Consider the following 17186-nt stretch of genomic DNA (forward strand, 5'->3'; position numbering starts at 1 on the left):
TTCAGCTAATTTTATGTCCTAATCAGCATGTGCTGGATTTTTGTTTTTTGTCTCTAAACTAGTGATCACCGCTCTCTTATGTGTTTCCCATTTGTGTGGGTGGGTGGAGTGCTCCCCAGAACTGCTTTACTGGAATCAACCCCTGCAAACACTCTTGGGCTTTCCCAACAGTGGCATAGTTCTGAATCTCCCACCACTGCGGCTTCGCCAGGGTAGCAGTGGTGTAGGCAGGACAGAGGTGATGCTGATGCACAGGTGAGAGCGCTAGGATTGGCAGGCTGAAGTGTGGTGCGTTTGGCACATTTCTGAGCTTCTGCTCAAACGTCACTTCTGTTTCACTTGGAAATGGGCCCAGGCGGCAAGGCTGGAGTGTGCTCAGCCCTAGGGTCTCGGAGGAGGCTGTTACAGATGTAGGGGCCAGTTCTGGAGACCTGATGAAACTGGAGAGGGTTCTAGCTTCCTCAGGCCTTATATTGGCTCGGGACGGGGAGAGATGGAGGTCAAGTGTCTTTCCAAGGGGGAAAGTTTAGGAGGGGAGGTGAAGTAGTTCATGGTGGAGTGCTGTGTGGGGAGGAAAGGGATGGATTGTGTCTTGGTGGGTACAAGCCTCTCTTAGTTTTAATCCACATCTAGGAAGCATTGCAAAAAGTTCCGAGGGTCCCTCTGAGCAGAGTGGGTGGGGTGGGGAGCTGCAGACTGTACTTCTCAGAGCCCTGCCCAGTGTATGGGTATATGATGGCTGCAGGGGGGAATTGCGGTAAATTGATAACATCGGCATTTAATGCTTCAGGAGCATGTGTGAGCTGAATGTAATAGCTAGAGAGAGTTTTGCGTGCGATGTATCACTATGTACACTGTAAATTATAGTTTGCTCTGCTCCCATTAACATGTTCAAGTCAGTTGTATTTAAAAAGTGAACTGATCTCTTTGCCATGTTGTCAGCTTAACAATGGCTGTCATTAAAAAGATTTTGAAAACTGAGTAGTGGTTTTTGGGTCTCCAACTTGAGAGGCTGTTTTAAGGGCCTGATTTTTCACAAAGTACTGAGCAACTGCTGATTAACCATCAGACCCCTTGACCACCCTAAGGTGGGCACCCAAAATCAGTGATCACTGTGGAGAATCTCATCCCTCGTTTTTTCACCACCATACAACTAGCTTGCTGTTCTGCACTTCATGCGGCGTATGAAAATAGTTTGGTCAGTTTCACCAGCCATCATACAAATAAAAGTAAGTAGACTGAGTGGTTTTCTTTGGTAGCAGATGAATGTGAAAGAATTTTGTAAGGAGTCTCCTCTTGAGGAAATATACTGGTTAGGTGTGATCTCTAAAGCATTACTCACTTCCACTAGAGTGACAAGGTCTAATCCAGCCCCACAAACGCTAGTTCACATGAAGGAAGCCACTTAAAAAAAACACACACACATACATGCAAAAAACTAACCCATTGAGATCATCCTGATAGTTTGCTCTGTTCAAGATTCTGGTGAAAATGTGACCATTTAAAATAAAGGGACACAGGTGAACAGGGTACAGGTTGAAATTTCCTGAATAATGCATATACAATTGCTCATGCAAAACTACACAAAAGTGGTTTGCGTGCACAGTTACTATAAATGCACGGAGTTATGGTAATTTCAGGTGCAAATGACCACTTGGTACCTTGGGCAAGTGTTTACTGCAATTGTATTCATACAATTATGAAAATTTGTGCCGTGTATTTGAATGCTAAATAGTCTTCTCTGTTTTACGAATAACACCAGAGATTATGCATGGGTTTTAATTTTGGGCGATAAAAGTGTGTGTGTGGCCAAAAACTTTTAATCTGGGTATCTACGTTTAGGCTTCTCAAATTGCATTAGGCTTTAGGCAACAGCAATTCACACTTTTGGCTTTTTTAAAGTGGTCCTGAGTTCATGTACCTCATTGTACTGTTTGGGTTGCAAACATTAAACGGGAATATTTAGTTTAGTGTCCATTGGAATTTTTAAAACAATAAATGAAAATCCTGGTGGATTTCTGCTGTTCAGTTTTCTAAAAGGCTGGTTTTATCAAACTTTAAATTTAGGTCCAGATTTGGCCTGCTGACATCCATGTAACCTTGGAAGAGGCTTCAGTGCGCCTGACCAAGAAAAACAATGCTTGTAGGCCCCTAACTTCAACTGGCCACAGCAAATGTGTCCTCAGAACCCTGCTCGTTTCTCTCACCAGCAGAAGTTGGTCCCATGAAAGATATTCCTTCACCCATCTTGTTCTTCAAAACCCAATATTTTGGGAAGACTGAGTAGCACCCAACTACTGTGACTGTGGGGGAATCATTTTAAAATGTGGCCAATTACAACTCGTTTTTATCCCTATGAGATAAGTTGAGCAAGTGGGATGAACTCTATTAGTATGGACTAGCGTTTCGCCTTTTAAGGCCTTGTTCTCTGTGCTCAGGAAATAACCAGCCGTCAAGAGTGGATGTGCCCTGCCTTCTCACTCAGTTTTGAAAATATCTTGGCGGATGATGGAGCCAGGGCCAAGCCATTTTAACACTCTGTCCAGATCTTTGGGGTCTCACACACTTTCTGTAACAACCCTTGTTGGTCCGGAGGGCCAACCTGAACAGTTGGCCGGTTACACTAGTAGGTGTGGTGTTCTCTTTGATTTAATCAATAGACTTTCACATTAGATTGTAATAATTTTTCCTTCCTTTCGGTGGGTAATTTTAAGTTGACCTGTTCTGTGTATCCTTCTGTAAATTGCCTTAGAAGCTAGTCTTCCTGAGTATTGTCTGTGTTTGCATCATGGTTCAGTGTTTAAAACAAAATGTATTCTTTGTTAAAATGCAGCCCATCCAACTAAACTACCTGTTTCTGATTCAAATATTAGCGGACTGGAAATTCTAGAGCTTAACTGTGACCCATTTTGTATTTGTGTTTAAAGCGGATGGATTCTGGTTTAACCTAATATAATTGAGCCAAGATGCAATAGATTATAGATGAGTTTGTGAGCCAATTGTAATGCATGGTACAATTACTGACCCTATTCCACTGTTGTCCTTGTGCCCCTTGGCCATGTTTTTTATGGATACATCTACGACCTTTCTGTATGGATGAGCCACAGACATCCTGTCAGGCCTGACTAGTAATGTCCTCTCAACTTCATAAAATGCTAAATGTCTAATTTTTTTTTTTTAATTAATATGGAGCTATACCTATCTCCTAGAACTGGAAGGGACCCTGAAAGGTCATCAAATCCAGCCCCCTGCGTTCGCTAGTACTGATTTTGCCCCAGATCCCTAAGTGGCCCCCTCAAGGATTGAACTCACAACCCTGGGTTTAGCAGGCCAATGCTCAAACCACTGAGCTATATGGTTACAGTCTATTGAAAAAAAGAGTTCAAGAAATTAGGCAATTGTAATCAACTGTAGTAATTTTCCAGTCCATTCTCTCTCTCCCTCAAATTTTGACAGAGTTCAATCAATTCCTCTTCTATTCAAATAACTTTTTCCATTGAAAATAGTTTTTTTTTTTCTCCTGTCCAAACTTTTTGTCACTAGAAATCTTAGGCCGAGTTTTTCTAATATCAAACCATGATTTATGTTGCAGTTCTCTTGGCTGGCATTCAGCCGGCAAACCAGCACCCAAACCATGATCATTGAAATCCAGCAGCCTGTCTTTATTTTACCCCCGTTTTGAGATCTTAGCATTCAGTTATGGCTAGATCTGTTTGTGGGATTTTTTTGGTTTTTGTTTTTGTTTGCTTTTTAAAGTGAAAAACTGCCTCTACTTCTTGTCTCTTTGAATATCTATTTACTGACATTCTGTTGTCCAGCTGGTAATGTGAGAGCTTTAGAAGCGTCTGGCCTGCATTTCAGTTTCATTACCTTGTCTGAAGTCTGCTGGTGTTGAGGGATATTAGTTGGTCTGCTTTAAAACTGTGGAACCTGATGCTTTGGAAGATTTAGTATCCTGAGTACTTGTGTGAAGTATGTAGGAGTAGCAAAGTGACTTATAACTTAGGTTCACTTTGTTTTCCTACTATTTATTTTTAAAATGTAAATGGATTGTTGTTTTGATCTGTGTGTGGCTTAGCATGAGGGGGTGCAGCAGACAAGGTGCAATGCTTTTAAAAATAAGTGGCCTGCATTTTCAGAAGTGACTCTGCATTTTGGGTGTGTCTGTTTTGGGGGGGACAAGGGGTACCCTGATGAAACCACCTTTCTAGATGATTTTTCAGAAGCCAAATGCTTAGCTCTTTCTGCCCAAGGAAGCCCCTTTTCAAGGACCAAGAACCCACTTAAATAATCTATTTTGTGCCGCACTCTTTCATTATCAGAGTCTAATGTTTTATTCTTTTAAAGGCTTTCACTAGTGCCTTACTGTTTTTTCTGTGGTGATTACTGAAAATATTTGATGTATAAAAATATATGATCTGTATAACGATATAAATGATCTATCTAATTCTGGAGATAATGTAATCTATACCCTAACATGGGCCACACTGTCAGGTTTGATAATCCTGGTTTTAGACTAGCTCTGTTATGTGAACCTGAGGCAGGTGGTAGAAGACCAAAAATGAAAAGCATTTCTCCCTTGGGCTGTGCTGGGTTAGATGGCACCTCGCTGCTGTCTGCCTGGCTGAAAAATGTTTGCAGAGTTCAACTGGATAAGTGTTAACCATGGTGCAAAACTTAACTTGAGCTAAAAAGGAAAATGAACTAAAGCCCCAGAGAACTATGATCTTCAGTGTCAGGTGTCGACTTGGATCCCCTTGGAAAATCGTACCATGGGGTACTTTCTCTTAAACCCCAGTTATCCAAACAGTAGCCCTGTCAAACTACTCATGTGCATAAAGTTAGAACCATGCATAAGTACTTGAAGGATCAGGACCTTCAATTTGTTTGGCTTGGATTAATCAAAAGGCTGTGCGGGAATTTTAAAATGCAAACCAAATGCTATCTCCTTCCCCCCCTCCCCACCCCACTCCCCTGCTTTCAAAGTGGAACAGATGGTTCTAGAGAAATGATCAAACTTGTATATTTTAAAAAAGCCTTTCATGAATAGTGTATGGTAAATTTACATAAAGAATATTCTCTTCTGTAAATATATCAGTGTAACAGGAGTGCTGTTTACTCATAAAAAATTTAAAATACAAACGTGTGCCTACTCACTCAATGAATCTGGTCCACTGTCTCTAAAACCAACACCAAAGACTTGAGGTGTAGCTGCGGAGAAGTGTGCCAGAATTCTGGTTGGGAATCTTTATCATACCTGAACAATGGTGGCAAAATATACTTTCGTTCGTTGATAAGCAGGCAGATAACAGTGTTTTTATGTATCTTAGTTTCAGATATTGGTGTCGTTTCCCAATTGTATTTTGGCAGATTTTGGAGCTGAACTAAAGGAAGAGCTCTTTATTTTAGTTAGGCAAAATTTTGTTTGCCAGGATAAGCTCATGAGAAGTCTAGCACATATATGTACTAATAAGTGAGCATGCGCAATCCAGATAACGTTGTAGTATTTTGCAAAATGTTGTTCATATGACTGACACACTGTACCTCAAAATAGCATCCTGTAACCCCCATATTAATCATTCATATATGGTTGTGATATTTCATACAAAGCGTGCCACAAAAGGTCGTGATCTGCTGAAACCCATTGTCCTGTCCAAATATGTATGCATTAGTGTGCATGAGGTTATGAGATTTTGCTCTGTGGTTGTTGTTGAAATATGTGATAAGTTTGAGATTCTCTACTGCTAGGTGATAAACCACTTATAGGAGGGTGTTAAATGGCCATTAATCAATAGGGGAGTTTTAATCAAGGGGTTTACAACTCAATGACAATTGGGCAAGCACCACACAATGGGGACGGCTTAACTCTATGATTCTGTTGCACCAGATCACACCGGGGGGGGGCTTGCTCAACCCTGTGACTCAGTAAAGCCCACCAGGACATGTCTGGGCACGTGTTGTCCAGGCACATGGACTGAGGTTATAAAATAAGGGACAGTGGCATCATGCCTTGGCCTTTCTCTTCCCCCACCTACGCTGAAAGCAACAAGAACACCGAGAAGAAAAGACTTCAACTGAAGAGACTGGTCTGAGCTTAAGGGAGAAGCCTGTGTATTAAGAACTGTACCATTCAGTGGGGTGAGAAAATTGCTTGATCTAAATACTGCCTAGTGTAATAAGGTTTAAGATTTAGGCAGAGCGCTTACCTTTTCTTTCTGACCTTTTGTGCCTACCACTTATAATCACTTAAAATCTCTCTCTGTGTAGTTAATAAACCGGTTTTATATTTTACCTAAAACTGTGTTTTGATTGAAGTGCTTGGGAAATCTGCTCAGGTTACAAAGGCTGGTGTGTGTCCCCTCTGCACATGGAGGGAGGGGCGGACTGGGTAATAAACTTACCCTGATCAGGCTTCTGACCAGGGCAAGATGGTACAGCTCTGGGGTGCAAGGCAGGGGAGCTGGGGAGAATTGGCTGGTGCCTTTCTCTGTGTGATTTGTGAGTGGCTCAGGGAGCATTCATGAAATCTAGCTGGATGTGGGGCTCCACACGCTGTTGTGCTGAGTGATCACAACACCTGGAGGGGTTTGCTGCCTGTCATTAGCAAAGCATTGTGAAAGACAGCCCAGGCTGGAGAATTAAGGGAGCACAATGGTACCCAGTTCCAGGTTGTGCCCCGGGGATCCCATCACAATGGCATGGCCTCAGGGCTTAAGGCTAAAAGATTTTTTCCCCTTTATGAACTTTTTTTTTTTTAATATAACAATTGTTATTTGTATTACTGAGATTGGAGCCCCATCATGCGAGGTGCTGTACATGCAGAGTAAGAGACCATTCCTATTCCCAAGAGATTATCATCTAAATAGAAAGAGAAGGATCACTGTGCCCATTTTACATGTGGGGAACTGAGGCACAGAGAGGCTAAGTGACTTGCCCAGTGTCACACAAGAAGTCTGTGGTGGAGCACAAACTTGAATCCAGGTCTCTAGAGTCCTAACCACTGGGCCGTCGTCCTTCTAGCTAGAGGTGATGGAAGTGATGTATGGTACACTGAAGGAGCATAATCCACTTTCATGGTAGTTCTATACCATTTTCAAAGTCTTAGAGCTGGTCTATACTGGGGGGGGGGTGTCGAAATAAGATACGCAACTTCAGCTATGCTATTCACGTAGCTGAAGTCGAAGTATCCTAGTTCGACTTACCTGGCCGTCCTCATGGCGGCAAGTAGACCGCCGTGGCTCCCCCGTCGACTCCGCTTACTCCTTCTGCCGAGGTGGAGTACGGGCGTCGATTCGGGGATCAATTTATCGTGTCTAGACGAGACGCGATAAATCGATCCCCGATAGATTGATCGGCGGGTAGTGTAGACGTGGCCTTAGTCTGACACAAATTGAAACCCCTCCATCCACCTAGATATTGGTGGAAACAGAGTCCAGTGACACAAGCCAAGTGGTGTAAGGTTATTCCGTCTTGTCATCTCCGTTACACACTCAATGTCAGTTTGAACCATGGTTCCAGTGTAGGGCTGTGGGTGGGGTCTTCTGTGTCCTGATGCATTTTTTAGTACTTGCACAAGTAATAAATGTGCTATTTGTAATATTGAATTAGTTTTGTCCTCTGACAAACTGATAAAGCTGCCTGTCTCTCATTCATCAGGAGCTCCATTAATGTTCATAGTAGAGCATCTTCTGTAAACCAGAGTACTTTAAAGCCCGTTCTCTCCCCGGTCCCCAAAAAACTAATCCCAATCGTAGGACACTTCAGGAATGTGTGAATTTAAATCTTGCTTGAAGCTGTCACATCTGGGAGACCTGGCATCTGGATAGTTATAACTAGCCTTAGAAACCATTTAAATAGCAACTGAATAAAGGTCTGTTGTTGAAGAGGAATTTGAAATTCCACAATACATTCCTTCTTCAGAGTGAAAACACCAGTGCCAATTTGCTTGCCATTAGTTCTGGAATTACTGGCCCTGGTGCTTTATCTCCACTGTGGCTCAGGACTTTGTGTTGCCTGGAGTTTCTTGGCCAGTAATACTAGTTGTGGTGGTTTGAGTAAAATACTGATCTGAGTACTCAGATCTGAGTACTGATCTGTACTGAAACAAACCTTCTAAGAAGCGAGGTTGTCTTATGGCCAATAGCGTGGATAGAGGTTAGTATTCTGCCTGGTCTCTGGAGTTTCCTGCCGTGTTCTCAGTCTGGCCCATTTCTGCAATTAGATTGGGCACCAAGGACGACACCTTTTTGAAGGTTTTCCCGGTGGCCGGGGAATGTTTGAACCACATATAGTTTCTTGATCTATCGGTGAGAGGCAGGATGTCTCCGTGGCAAGGAGCTCTTTCAGGTCTGCATTTCCAGGGCCGGGCGGGGAGTAGCTCTGCTTAACATTCTAGTGGTAAAGCAATATAGGGGCAGAAATTATTTCCACCGTACTGCCGCTCACCCTATCCCCTATCGTGTGCTGTTGCTGTCAGATGTAAAGAGATCCATTGTACTTCCCTAAAAACTGGCAGTGTTCTAAAGTTACAGAGTAGCTTTTTGGCAGAGGTGATACAGGCGCTGACAAAGACTAAGGTGAAAATGGTCAACTCTTCCATTCATTTATCAAAGCATTCACAATTTCCACTGGGAAGAGAAGTAATAACTGGCTACAGCTGGAGCTGGTCTGCAGACATTTTTTACCATGGACATTCTCCTGAAAAGTTTTGTTCTCTTGTGCGATTTCACACAAGCCTCTATATCTGAGCTCTGTTCAAGCTGGCTGATCTTTGACTATTAGAAGTGTTTGCACATTGAATCTAAAAGCTGTCTTCATTCTAAAAATGTGCCGATTGTTACGTAAGGCACCTCAAAAACTGCCTCACTGTTTTTTTTTGTTACACTGCTTATTTTGGAAGGTTTTTAAGAGGTTTACAAGTCTTTGCCATGTAAATATCAGACACAATGCAATAATATTTCAACAGTGGGCTTTCATTTAGTGAAATGTTACCATATTAGAATGAGCATCTTTACCCTCCCCTGACATGTTGGAAAACTGCCTCATTTTTACTGGGGTGGTGGGAGGGAGGAAGCATTATTCTTGCACAGAAATTAAGTGACCCTAATCAGAAGTACTTGTGGCACCTTAGAGACGTACAAATTTATTTGAGCATAAGCTTTCGTGGGCTATAAGCCCACTTCATCAGATGCATAGACTGGAACATACAGTATGAAGATATATATACACATACAGAGAACATGAAAAGGTAGAAGTTGCCATACCAGCTCTAAGAGGCTAATTAATTAAGATGAGCTATTATCGGCAGGAGAAAAAAAACTTTTGTAGTGATAATCAAGATGGCCCATTTCAGAGAGTTGACAAGAAGGTGTGAGGCTACTTAACATGGGGAAATAGATTCAATTTGTGTAATGAAGTGGGCTGTAGCCCACGAAAGATTATGCTCAAATAAATTTGTTAGTCTCTAAGGTGCCACAAGTACTCCTGTTCTTTTTGCTGATACAGACTAACACGGCTGCTACTCTGAAACCTGACCCTAATCAGTGCACCTAGTGTTTTGAATGCCCCCTAGTGGTGGTACTTATTATAGTACTACTTAGTAAAGGAAATGCCTTTTGGACCATACTGCCCAGAATCTCTAACCGGAAGTTGGGTGTTTCTGTGTTTGAAGATGGGAAAGATTACATGTCATAATTTAATAATGATACATTTTTAAAAATTGTTTTTTGAATTCAGTGATACCGTCATTTAAAACTTATCTAACAGTGTTGCTAGCCCAGACATAACAGCATTGTCTAAGTGCAGGAGAACCTTGAAATGAAACTGAATATAAACAGGAAATGAAAGTGACCAATCTAAATACACTGTGCCTAAGTGAAGTGCACAAATCAATAGATTAGGTGGTGAAATCGGAAGTGTTAATAGTAAGTCAGGAATTTAAAAAGAGGGGAGGGACCTACAAACAATTTGAACCTGAGCCTTTTTGAGAACACAGATGCTAAAAATGTGATGCCTCAAACTTGACAAGTTAGTCTTTGAACTTTTTGTCACTTTCTTTCCTCTTTCTACATGAACAACATTCTTACTCCTGTTAGCGAGAAATTGGCATGTGGATCAATGGCAAAACTGGGCCCTGATCCTGGAAAGCTCTGAGCATGGAAAGCTTTGCTTTTCACACATTGAGTCGTCTCATTGATTTCAACTTGTGCATGATTTCAACTTCTTCGCTGGGTCAGGGCCTTAAAGATTGTATCTAAATTCTAATGCAAAAACTTTAAAAAAAAAAAAAAAAAAAAAAAAAAAAAAAAAAAAAATCCTTGACTTTTAAAAATATACTTTGCATCGTTTCTCTATTAAGGGCTGGCTTTCAAGCATGCACAAATTACCTCTTTTTCTTTGTTCTCTTGAGCGCACAATGTCTGTAACTCCTTCCTGGTGAAGGAGGCATTTTATTACTGGCTGAGCTAATGCTCAGTTGAATTCCAGTGTACTCCTTCTCCCGGCTGGTTGCCCCTCTGATTGTTCTGTTGTCAGAAGGCGTGTGCCTCTGAAAGACTTATCTGATTCTTACCAAAGGGCTCGTGAGTGTCTCAGATACTGACCCCTGAATGCAAACAACTTTTCAAGCCTTTCGCCTGGGGCATGGCCTCCAACTGGGATACCAGAGGTTTAGTGCAGTCGGGTGTATGCCAGTGCCTTTTCTTTCCATGTCACCTGGACTGTGCAGCACCTGTCCAGGGGTGAGCAGGAAGGATTTGTAGGAGTCAGAGGGAAAGAAGGGGAGTCCAACAGCTGCTCGTGTCAGCGCTAGGATAAGTGTAAGGAGATTAATAGTTATTTAAAGAGCAGATGGGGACGTGGCATTCAGCTATGGAATGTGAATATATAAATGTAATGGAATGGATAGTCCACTGTTAACATTTAGACAGATGGCCCCTGGATTGAATGGAATGACGAGGATCCGTCGATTCCCTTAAGGAGTTCTTAAACTTTAATGGAATATTTATCTCTTTAATTGACATCTTGCCAGCATCTTCAGCATCTGCACTCCATCCAGTATAGTTGTCCCCTCTGTTTTGGGTGCTTCTCTTCCTCATTACCTGCTAGGCAGCCTGGAATTATTATGAATAGTTTGGCTAAAAGGCTAGTTTCTCTCCCCCCGCCCCCCCTTTCCATTTGACGAGCTGCTCCAACAAACGCTTTTCATAAGAGCGTTCCTTTTGTCTCGTCTGCTCATTAGGAAGTGCGTCAGATGCTAATCTCCAGGAGACGTGAAGGGAAGGAGTCTACTTTTTTGAGCTCTAGGGGCCTTTACGGTTTCTTTGAAAAACACATATCAAAGTTAGATTAAATAGGGCTGGGTTTTCAAAAGAGTCTAAAGTAGGTAGGAGTCCAACTCCCATTGAAATTCAAGAACGGTTAGGTGCCTGGAAAAATTCTGGCCTGGATTGCTATCTACTTACTACCAATGTGGTACTTGACCCTTACATAGTGCTGCGTGTGTTCAAAATTCAGCACAAACATGGACATAGACTGAATTTCACCATCACCCTGTAAGGTAGGCAATGTAAACTTTATTCCCATTTTACAGATGGGAAAACTGAGGCAGCGAGGATACATGGCTAGCCCAAGGCTATACAGGAGGTCCTTGGTTCACCCAGGATTACTACTTAGAACATAATTATTGTTTGTAGTAGAGTAGTGCCTGGAGGCCCAACCACAAGGGAGGCCCTGTTATGCTAGGCAGCACTGTACATCTAGTGAAGGATGCTAGACCATGCTGGCTCCCAAACCTGTGTGTTCGGTTCTCCAGACCATGCTTTACCAACCCCTTCTCCTCCATACCTCAACCTGCTGATCACCCTTGAGAGCCTGAAAGAACACGTCGGCCTTATATAAGGGCCCTCAAAGTAACCAAGGCTGTTGGCCCAAGCTTGGGAGTGTAACTAAAACCTGCTGTAACATATCAGTATAGTCAATCCGCCTTGCAGATGAATCTGCTGAGTGCCACTTGGTGCCTTTTTGTTTTCATTACCATATTCTGCTCTTGGGGGATGGCTGAGTGCCCGAGAGGTTAGGGATTCTGTCTAGCAGAATACACTTGAAACAGAACCAAAGCCTTGCAAATGTTGGATGCTTCCGCCTAGCAAATGAGTTGTGCTATGTTTTTCTGTATGGTTGTAACGTCCAGGGACGCCACCCTGCGAACCCTGACAAAGAGCTTAGAACCAGTGGAGAATAGACTTTCCCCAGTGAATCCATCCCAGATCTCCTTTTAGCCCTCCGCATACTGGGATGGGAGTGCTGTGTGGATACCCATCACCAATGAAGCTTTTAATTATGCACCTCACTATCTAAAATCAGTGCTTTGACTTAAGGGGCTTTGCCACTTGGTGCATAATTTATGGTTGTCCTGGAACTGCTGTTTGGTAAGGCCATAGCTACCTCTATGAGGAAGAGAGTGGGGCACGATTAGCCTAAATGCAAGGGGGGAGAGGTAGGTTTGGAAAGAGACTCTGCCTCTTGCTCCCTTTGCCCCGGGGGAGAGAGATGAGTGCATTGCGGGAAAACAAGGCATGTGAGCTCGTGAGGGAAAAATTGATTCTGCCCCCGTCTCCTTCACTGCCACCTACTGACTGATTGTAGAACTGCCCGGACTTTCACTGTCTCCCTCCCCACCCCACCCCCAATGTTGTGATCCCCGGGGAGCTTTGAATAGGCAGGAAAAGTCCCTCTGATTGTGCCACATACAGACAGACCCTCGAGGGGCTCCCCACCTTTTGTTAGTCACCAACATAAAGCTAAGCGTCTTCTTGTCACCTCTCGCTGCTGTAGCTGTTCTCTTCCCATACCACTGATCTCCAGCCTCCCTGCTTGTCCTTCCTAGAATCATAGACTATCAGGGTTGGAAGGGACCTCAGGAGGTCGTCTAGTCCAACCCCCTGCTCAAAGCAGGACCAACCCCAACTAAATCATCCCAGCCAGGGCTTTGTCAAGCTGGGCCTTAAAAACCTCTAAGGATGGAGATTCCACCACCTCCCTAGGTAACCCATTCCAGTGCTTCACCACCCTCCTAGTGAAAACGTTTTTCCAATATCCAACCTAAACCTCCCCCACTGCAACTTGAGACCATTGCTCCTTGTCCTGTCATCTGGTACCACTGAGAAAAGTCTAGATCCATCCTCTTTGGAACCCCCTTTCAGGTAGTTGAAAGCAGCTATCAAATCCCCCCTCATTCTTCTCTTCTGCAGACTAAACAATCCCAGTTCCCTCAGCCTCTCCTCATAAGTCATGTGCTCCAGACCCCTAATCATTTTTGTTGCCCTCCACTGGACTCTTTCCAATTTTTCCACATCTTTCTTGTAGTGTGGGGCCCAAAACTGGACACAATACTCCAGATGAGGCCTCACCAATGTCGAATAGAGGGGAACGATCACGTTCCTCGATCTGCTGGCAATGCCCCTACTTATACAGCCCAAAATGCCGTTAGCCTTCTTGGAAGCAAGGGCACACTGTTGACTCATATCCAGCTTCTCGTCCACCGTAACCCCTAGTCCTTTTCTGCAGCACTGCTGCCTAGCCATTCGGTCCCTAGTCTGTAGCAGTGCATGGGATTCTTCCGTCCTAAGTGCAGGACTCTGCACTTGTCCTTGTCCTTCCTGGCCAGGCCATGTCTAATTTCCAACTGGAAGCTCTTCAGGGCAGGAACTTACCGGTGTTGTCTACCTGTTTAAATATCAGGCACTATACAAATACAGCTGCTCGCCCCTTCCTGTGCACTGCTGTTCCTTGGAATGAAAGGAAACTTGTATCCAGTAAGCCAAGGGCTAATGCTCAGCGAGACACCTGCAGTAATTCCTTTCTGCCCTTCCCTGTCTGGTCAGTGGGCGATGTCTGTGTCTAGCCATGGTGGGAATGAGAGACACAATGCAAACGTCTCAAGGGCCACACACTGTAGCCCATTAACGTTGAGTAGCTCCTTAATTGGTGACGCGCCATTGCTTTCAATGGGATTACTCACTGAGTGAATGAATAAGGGTGGCCACTAAATTAGGGAGTGGAATGGTCTAGGGGTCAGAGTACAGGGTTATTGGGAGTTAGGAGATCCATAGGATTTTTTTTTTTTTTTTTTTTTTTAAGGTCAGAAGGGACCATTAGATCATGTTGCCTGACCGCCTATATAACACAGGCCCTTAAATTTCACCTAGTTGCCCCGTATTGAGCCTAGTAACTTGGGTTGGACTAAAGCATCTCCTCCACAAAGCCATCCAGTCTTGATTTGAAGCATCAAAAGAGGGAGAATCCACCACTTCCCGTGGTCGTTTGTTCCATTGGTTAATCCCCCTCATTGTTAAATCTATTAGATCTAGGTTCTCTTCCCAGGCTGGCTGTTGATATACCGTGTGACCAGGAGCAAGTCTCTTCTTGCTGTCTCAGTGTCCCCCTCTGTAAAATGGGCTAGCGCTTCGCAGGGTGGTGTTGGACATAACTAGCAAATGTTTGCAAAGCGCTCTCAGCTCCTTTGATGAAAAGTGCTAAGGAAATGCTACATATATTAATGCAATTTCTAGCCTGCAAAGGCAGCCTGACCTGCGTCTCCTGTTTGTAAGTGAATGCTAACGCTGTCAATATTCTCTCTCTGCAGCCGCAGTACACAAACCTGGGGCTCCTAAATAGCATGGACCAGCAGATTCAAAATGGCTCCTCCTCCACCAGCCCCTACAACACGGAGCATGCTCAGAACAGCGTCACGGCACCCTCGCCCTACGCCCAGCCCAGCTCCACTTTCGACGCCCTCTCGCCCTCCCCTGCCATCCCCTCGAACACAGACTACCCGGGACCTCACAGCTTCGACGTGTCATTTCAACAGTCCAGCACCGCCAAGTCAGCAACATGGACGGTAAGGCTGCAGAAAGGGACTCCCTCCTTCACTTGGGCCTAGAAGCCACTGGACGGGCTAGTAAAAAGCTATGGGTCTGTGATAAGGAGATAGCAGTGACTCGTGTCCAGTGTATAATTTTCCGCTCCCTTGCTCCCAAGATCTTAATCTGGGCCATGTCCGTTAGGGATAAAAAATCTCAGAGATTCCATGAAAACCCAAGGGGTATGAAGTGCACCCAAGGTGCACAAAATGTGTTCCCTAAGTCTCCAGTTCAAAGAATAAGGGGCCTGGGCACTGAACCCTGGTTGACATTCAGAACAGCAGTCCAGTCCCGCAGATTGAAAATAAGGATTTTAGCCCAGGAAGAAGAAGGGGTTTAAATCTCCACTCGGCTTCCTCAATCAGTATGTTACAATCCGATTTAGTGTGCTAAGCATGGTGTTGAATGAACAGTGATGCCATGAGTGCTGATTTGCAAACGATACTCTCCTTTCTGATTCTGGGTGTGGCTCTTGCTTTCTTATCCTACACTCATCTTCCAGGCAGGGATTGATCGCCAGTGTTGCCAATTGTCATTATTTCTGATGCATGTGGTGGTGGTTTTTTTTAAAACCCCAGCTCTTGGAATCATGTGATTATGCAAGATTTCCCGCCCCCCTCCCCCCAAAGAGGTTAGAAACGTACATATCTTTTAAGCTAATCTCGTGAATATCGAGGGTCTAACTCATGATTTTTGAATTCTTGGGATTGGGGGTACTGGATCATTAGGGAAGTTCTGTGCCTGCAAAGAATCATATCTTTGTATTTAAATGTTTTTATGCAAGAGAGGCCATTGGACCATTTGGAGAGGAGACCTTTGCTTTCTGTGTGTCCAATTATATTTTTAATTTGTAATTTAAGCTTTGAATCCTATATAACCCTTCTGGAAGAAAATGAATCTCTTTCATATATTCACATATTTAGATGTTTTCTTTCAGGCTAATGATTTTAAACCTAGGCATCCAAGTTTAAAAGATTCACTGTTTTCTCTCTTTCATCTTAAACCCTTTCTGTGGTTGGTTTTTAACCCTTGTCAAAATCACCGTATATGTACACTCCCCATCTTTAAAACTCAAGCTAACTGGGTAAATTTTAAGTTTCATTTTTTTGGTCCTATAAAATAACCTTTAAATCTAAGACCATTAAAAATGTACGTTGGGTTTTTTTGAATTGTAACATGATACATTTTTAAAATCAAGTTAGATGTTCTCCCACAGTGCTTGCAACTAAAACATAGTGGCCAGCATTCTGCTGTTGCAGGAGAGTTAAAAAAATTACATTGACCAGTTTATTTTCATTGTCCAAATAAAAAGAAATTCAGGTGGTGTGGGGATGGGGAGAGGGTGGAAATCGACAGGAAATTATTGCATATCTTGAACGTTTTCTGTTTGCCAACATCACTTCAGAGAGTGTCCAGTCTTCTTAAGGAAATCAAATTGATTTGGAAAGACAAACGTAATAGTGTTCTTTCAAAAACCAAATTGTTGTTGTGTGCCTACAGTGAAAGGGAGGCTGTAAAGAAAACCAAAGATCTCCTCCTTACCTGTTTAGTAATCATGCCTTAGACAGTCGTAATTCAAATTCATATGAAAATCTGGATTTCTCTCTTTATACTGTGTAATTTTATTTTTCCAACTTAAGGAAATTGTGTTGGTCAGTTTTACTTTCCATTTCTCCAGCACAATGCTCCTGTTGCATTTTGGGTTGTGTTCACCATTTGGGGTGGGGATGGATATATATAATGTTTTGTTTTTTTTTTAAGACATTTTTCACTACGTATGGTACAGGGTTTTGCAAGACAAAAGTTCGGCACCAAAACATTTGACGCTCTCCCCTTAGTTGTCTCTGGAAAGTGCTTTCATGCGATGGATTTGCAATGCATTTAGAGCCCCGAATGCAGCAAAGCACATGAGTTGTCCCATGGATATCAAGGAGCTACTCGTGAGCTCAAAGTCAAGCACACGTTTTCAGTCCTTTGCTAGATCACATGCCCTGTATCTGTATCTGTATCTCTAAATATGGTAGTAGCTGATAAATGCTGGGTTCAGTTCTGGTGCAGGGGGGCATGCAGGGGAAATTTGAATTACATGCTGTTGAAAAGTGAACAGGCCTGTAGACCAAATTCCTTTCTCCACACAACAGCATGGGGAGATGTCGCGCTGGCTTGCCCCACCAGTACACTTCAGTGCTGCCCTGGAGGGGGCTGTGTGAGAGATGAAAAGGTAACTCAGATCTAAACATTAGATCACCCTAGCGACATCACTCA

The 17186-nt window shown here is 43.3% G+C and overlaps 1 protein-coding gene across 3 annotated transcripts in view; it reads left to right on the plus strand.

The window, feature by feature from the left end:
* TP63 (tumor protein p63) overlaps nt 1–17186 on the plus strand; it is a 133582-nt gene that overhangs the window by 59206 nt on the left and 57190 nt on the right. For all 3 annotated transcript variants that reach the window (XM_065411310.1, XM_065411311.1, XM_065411312.1), the window contains one exon: nt 14645–14899. In XM_065411310.1, coding sequence (XP_065267382.1) covers nt 14645–14899 — 255 coding nt within the window. The remainder of the gene's footprint in view (nt 1–14644; nt 14900–17186) is intronic.

Source organism: Emys orbicularis, chromosome 9, assembly GCF_028017835.1.
Source record: "Emys orbicularis isolate rEmyOrb1 chromosome 9, rEmyOrb1.hap1, whole genome shotgun sequence".
NCBI lineage: Eukaryota > Metazoa > Chordata > Testudines > Emydidae > Emys > Emys orbicularis.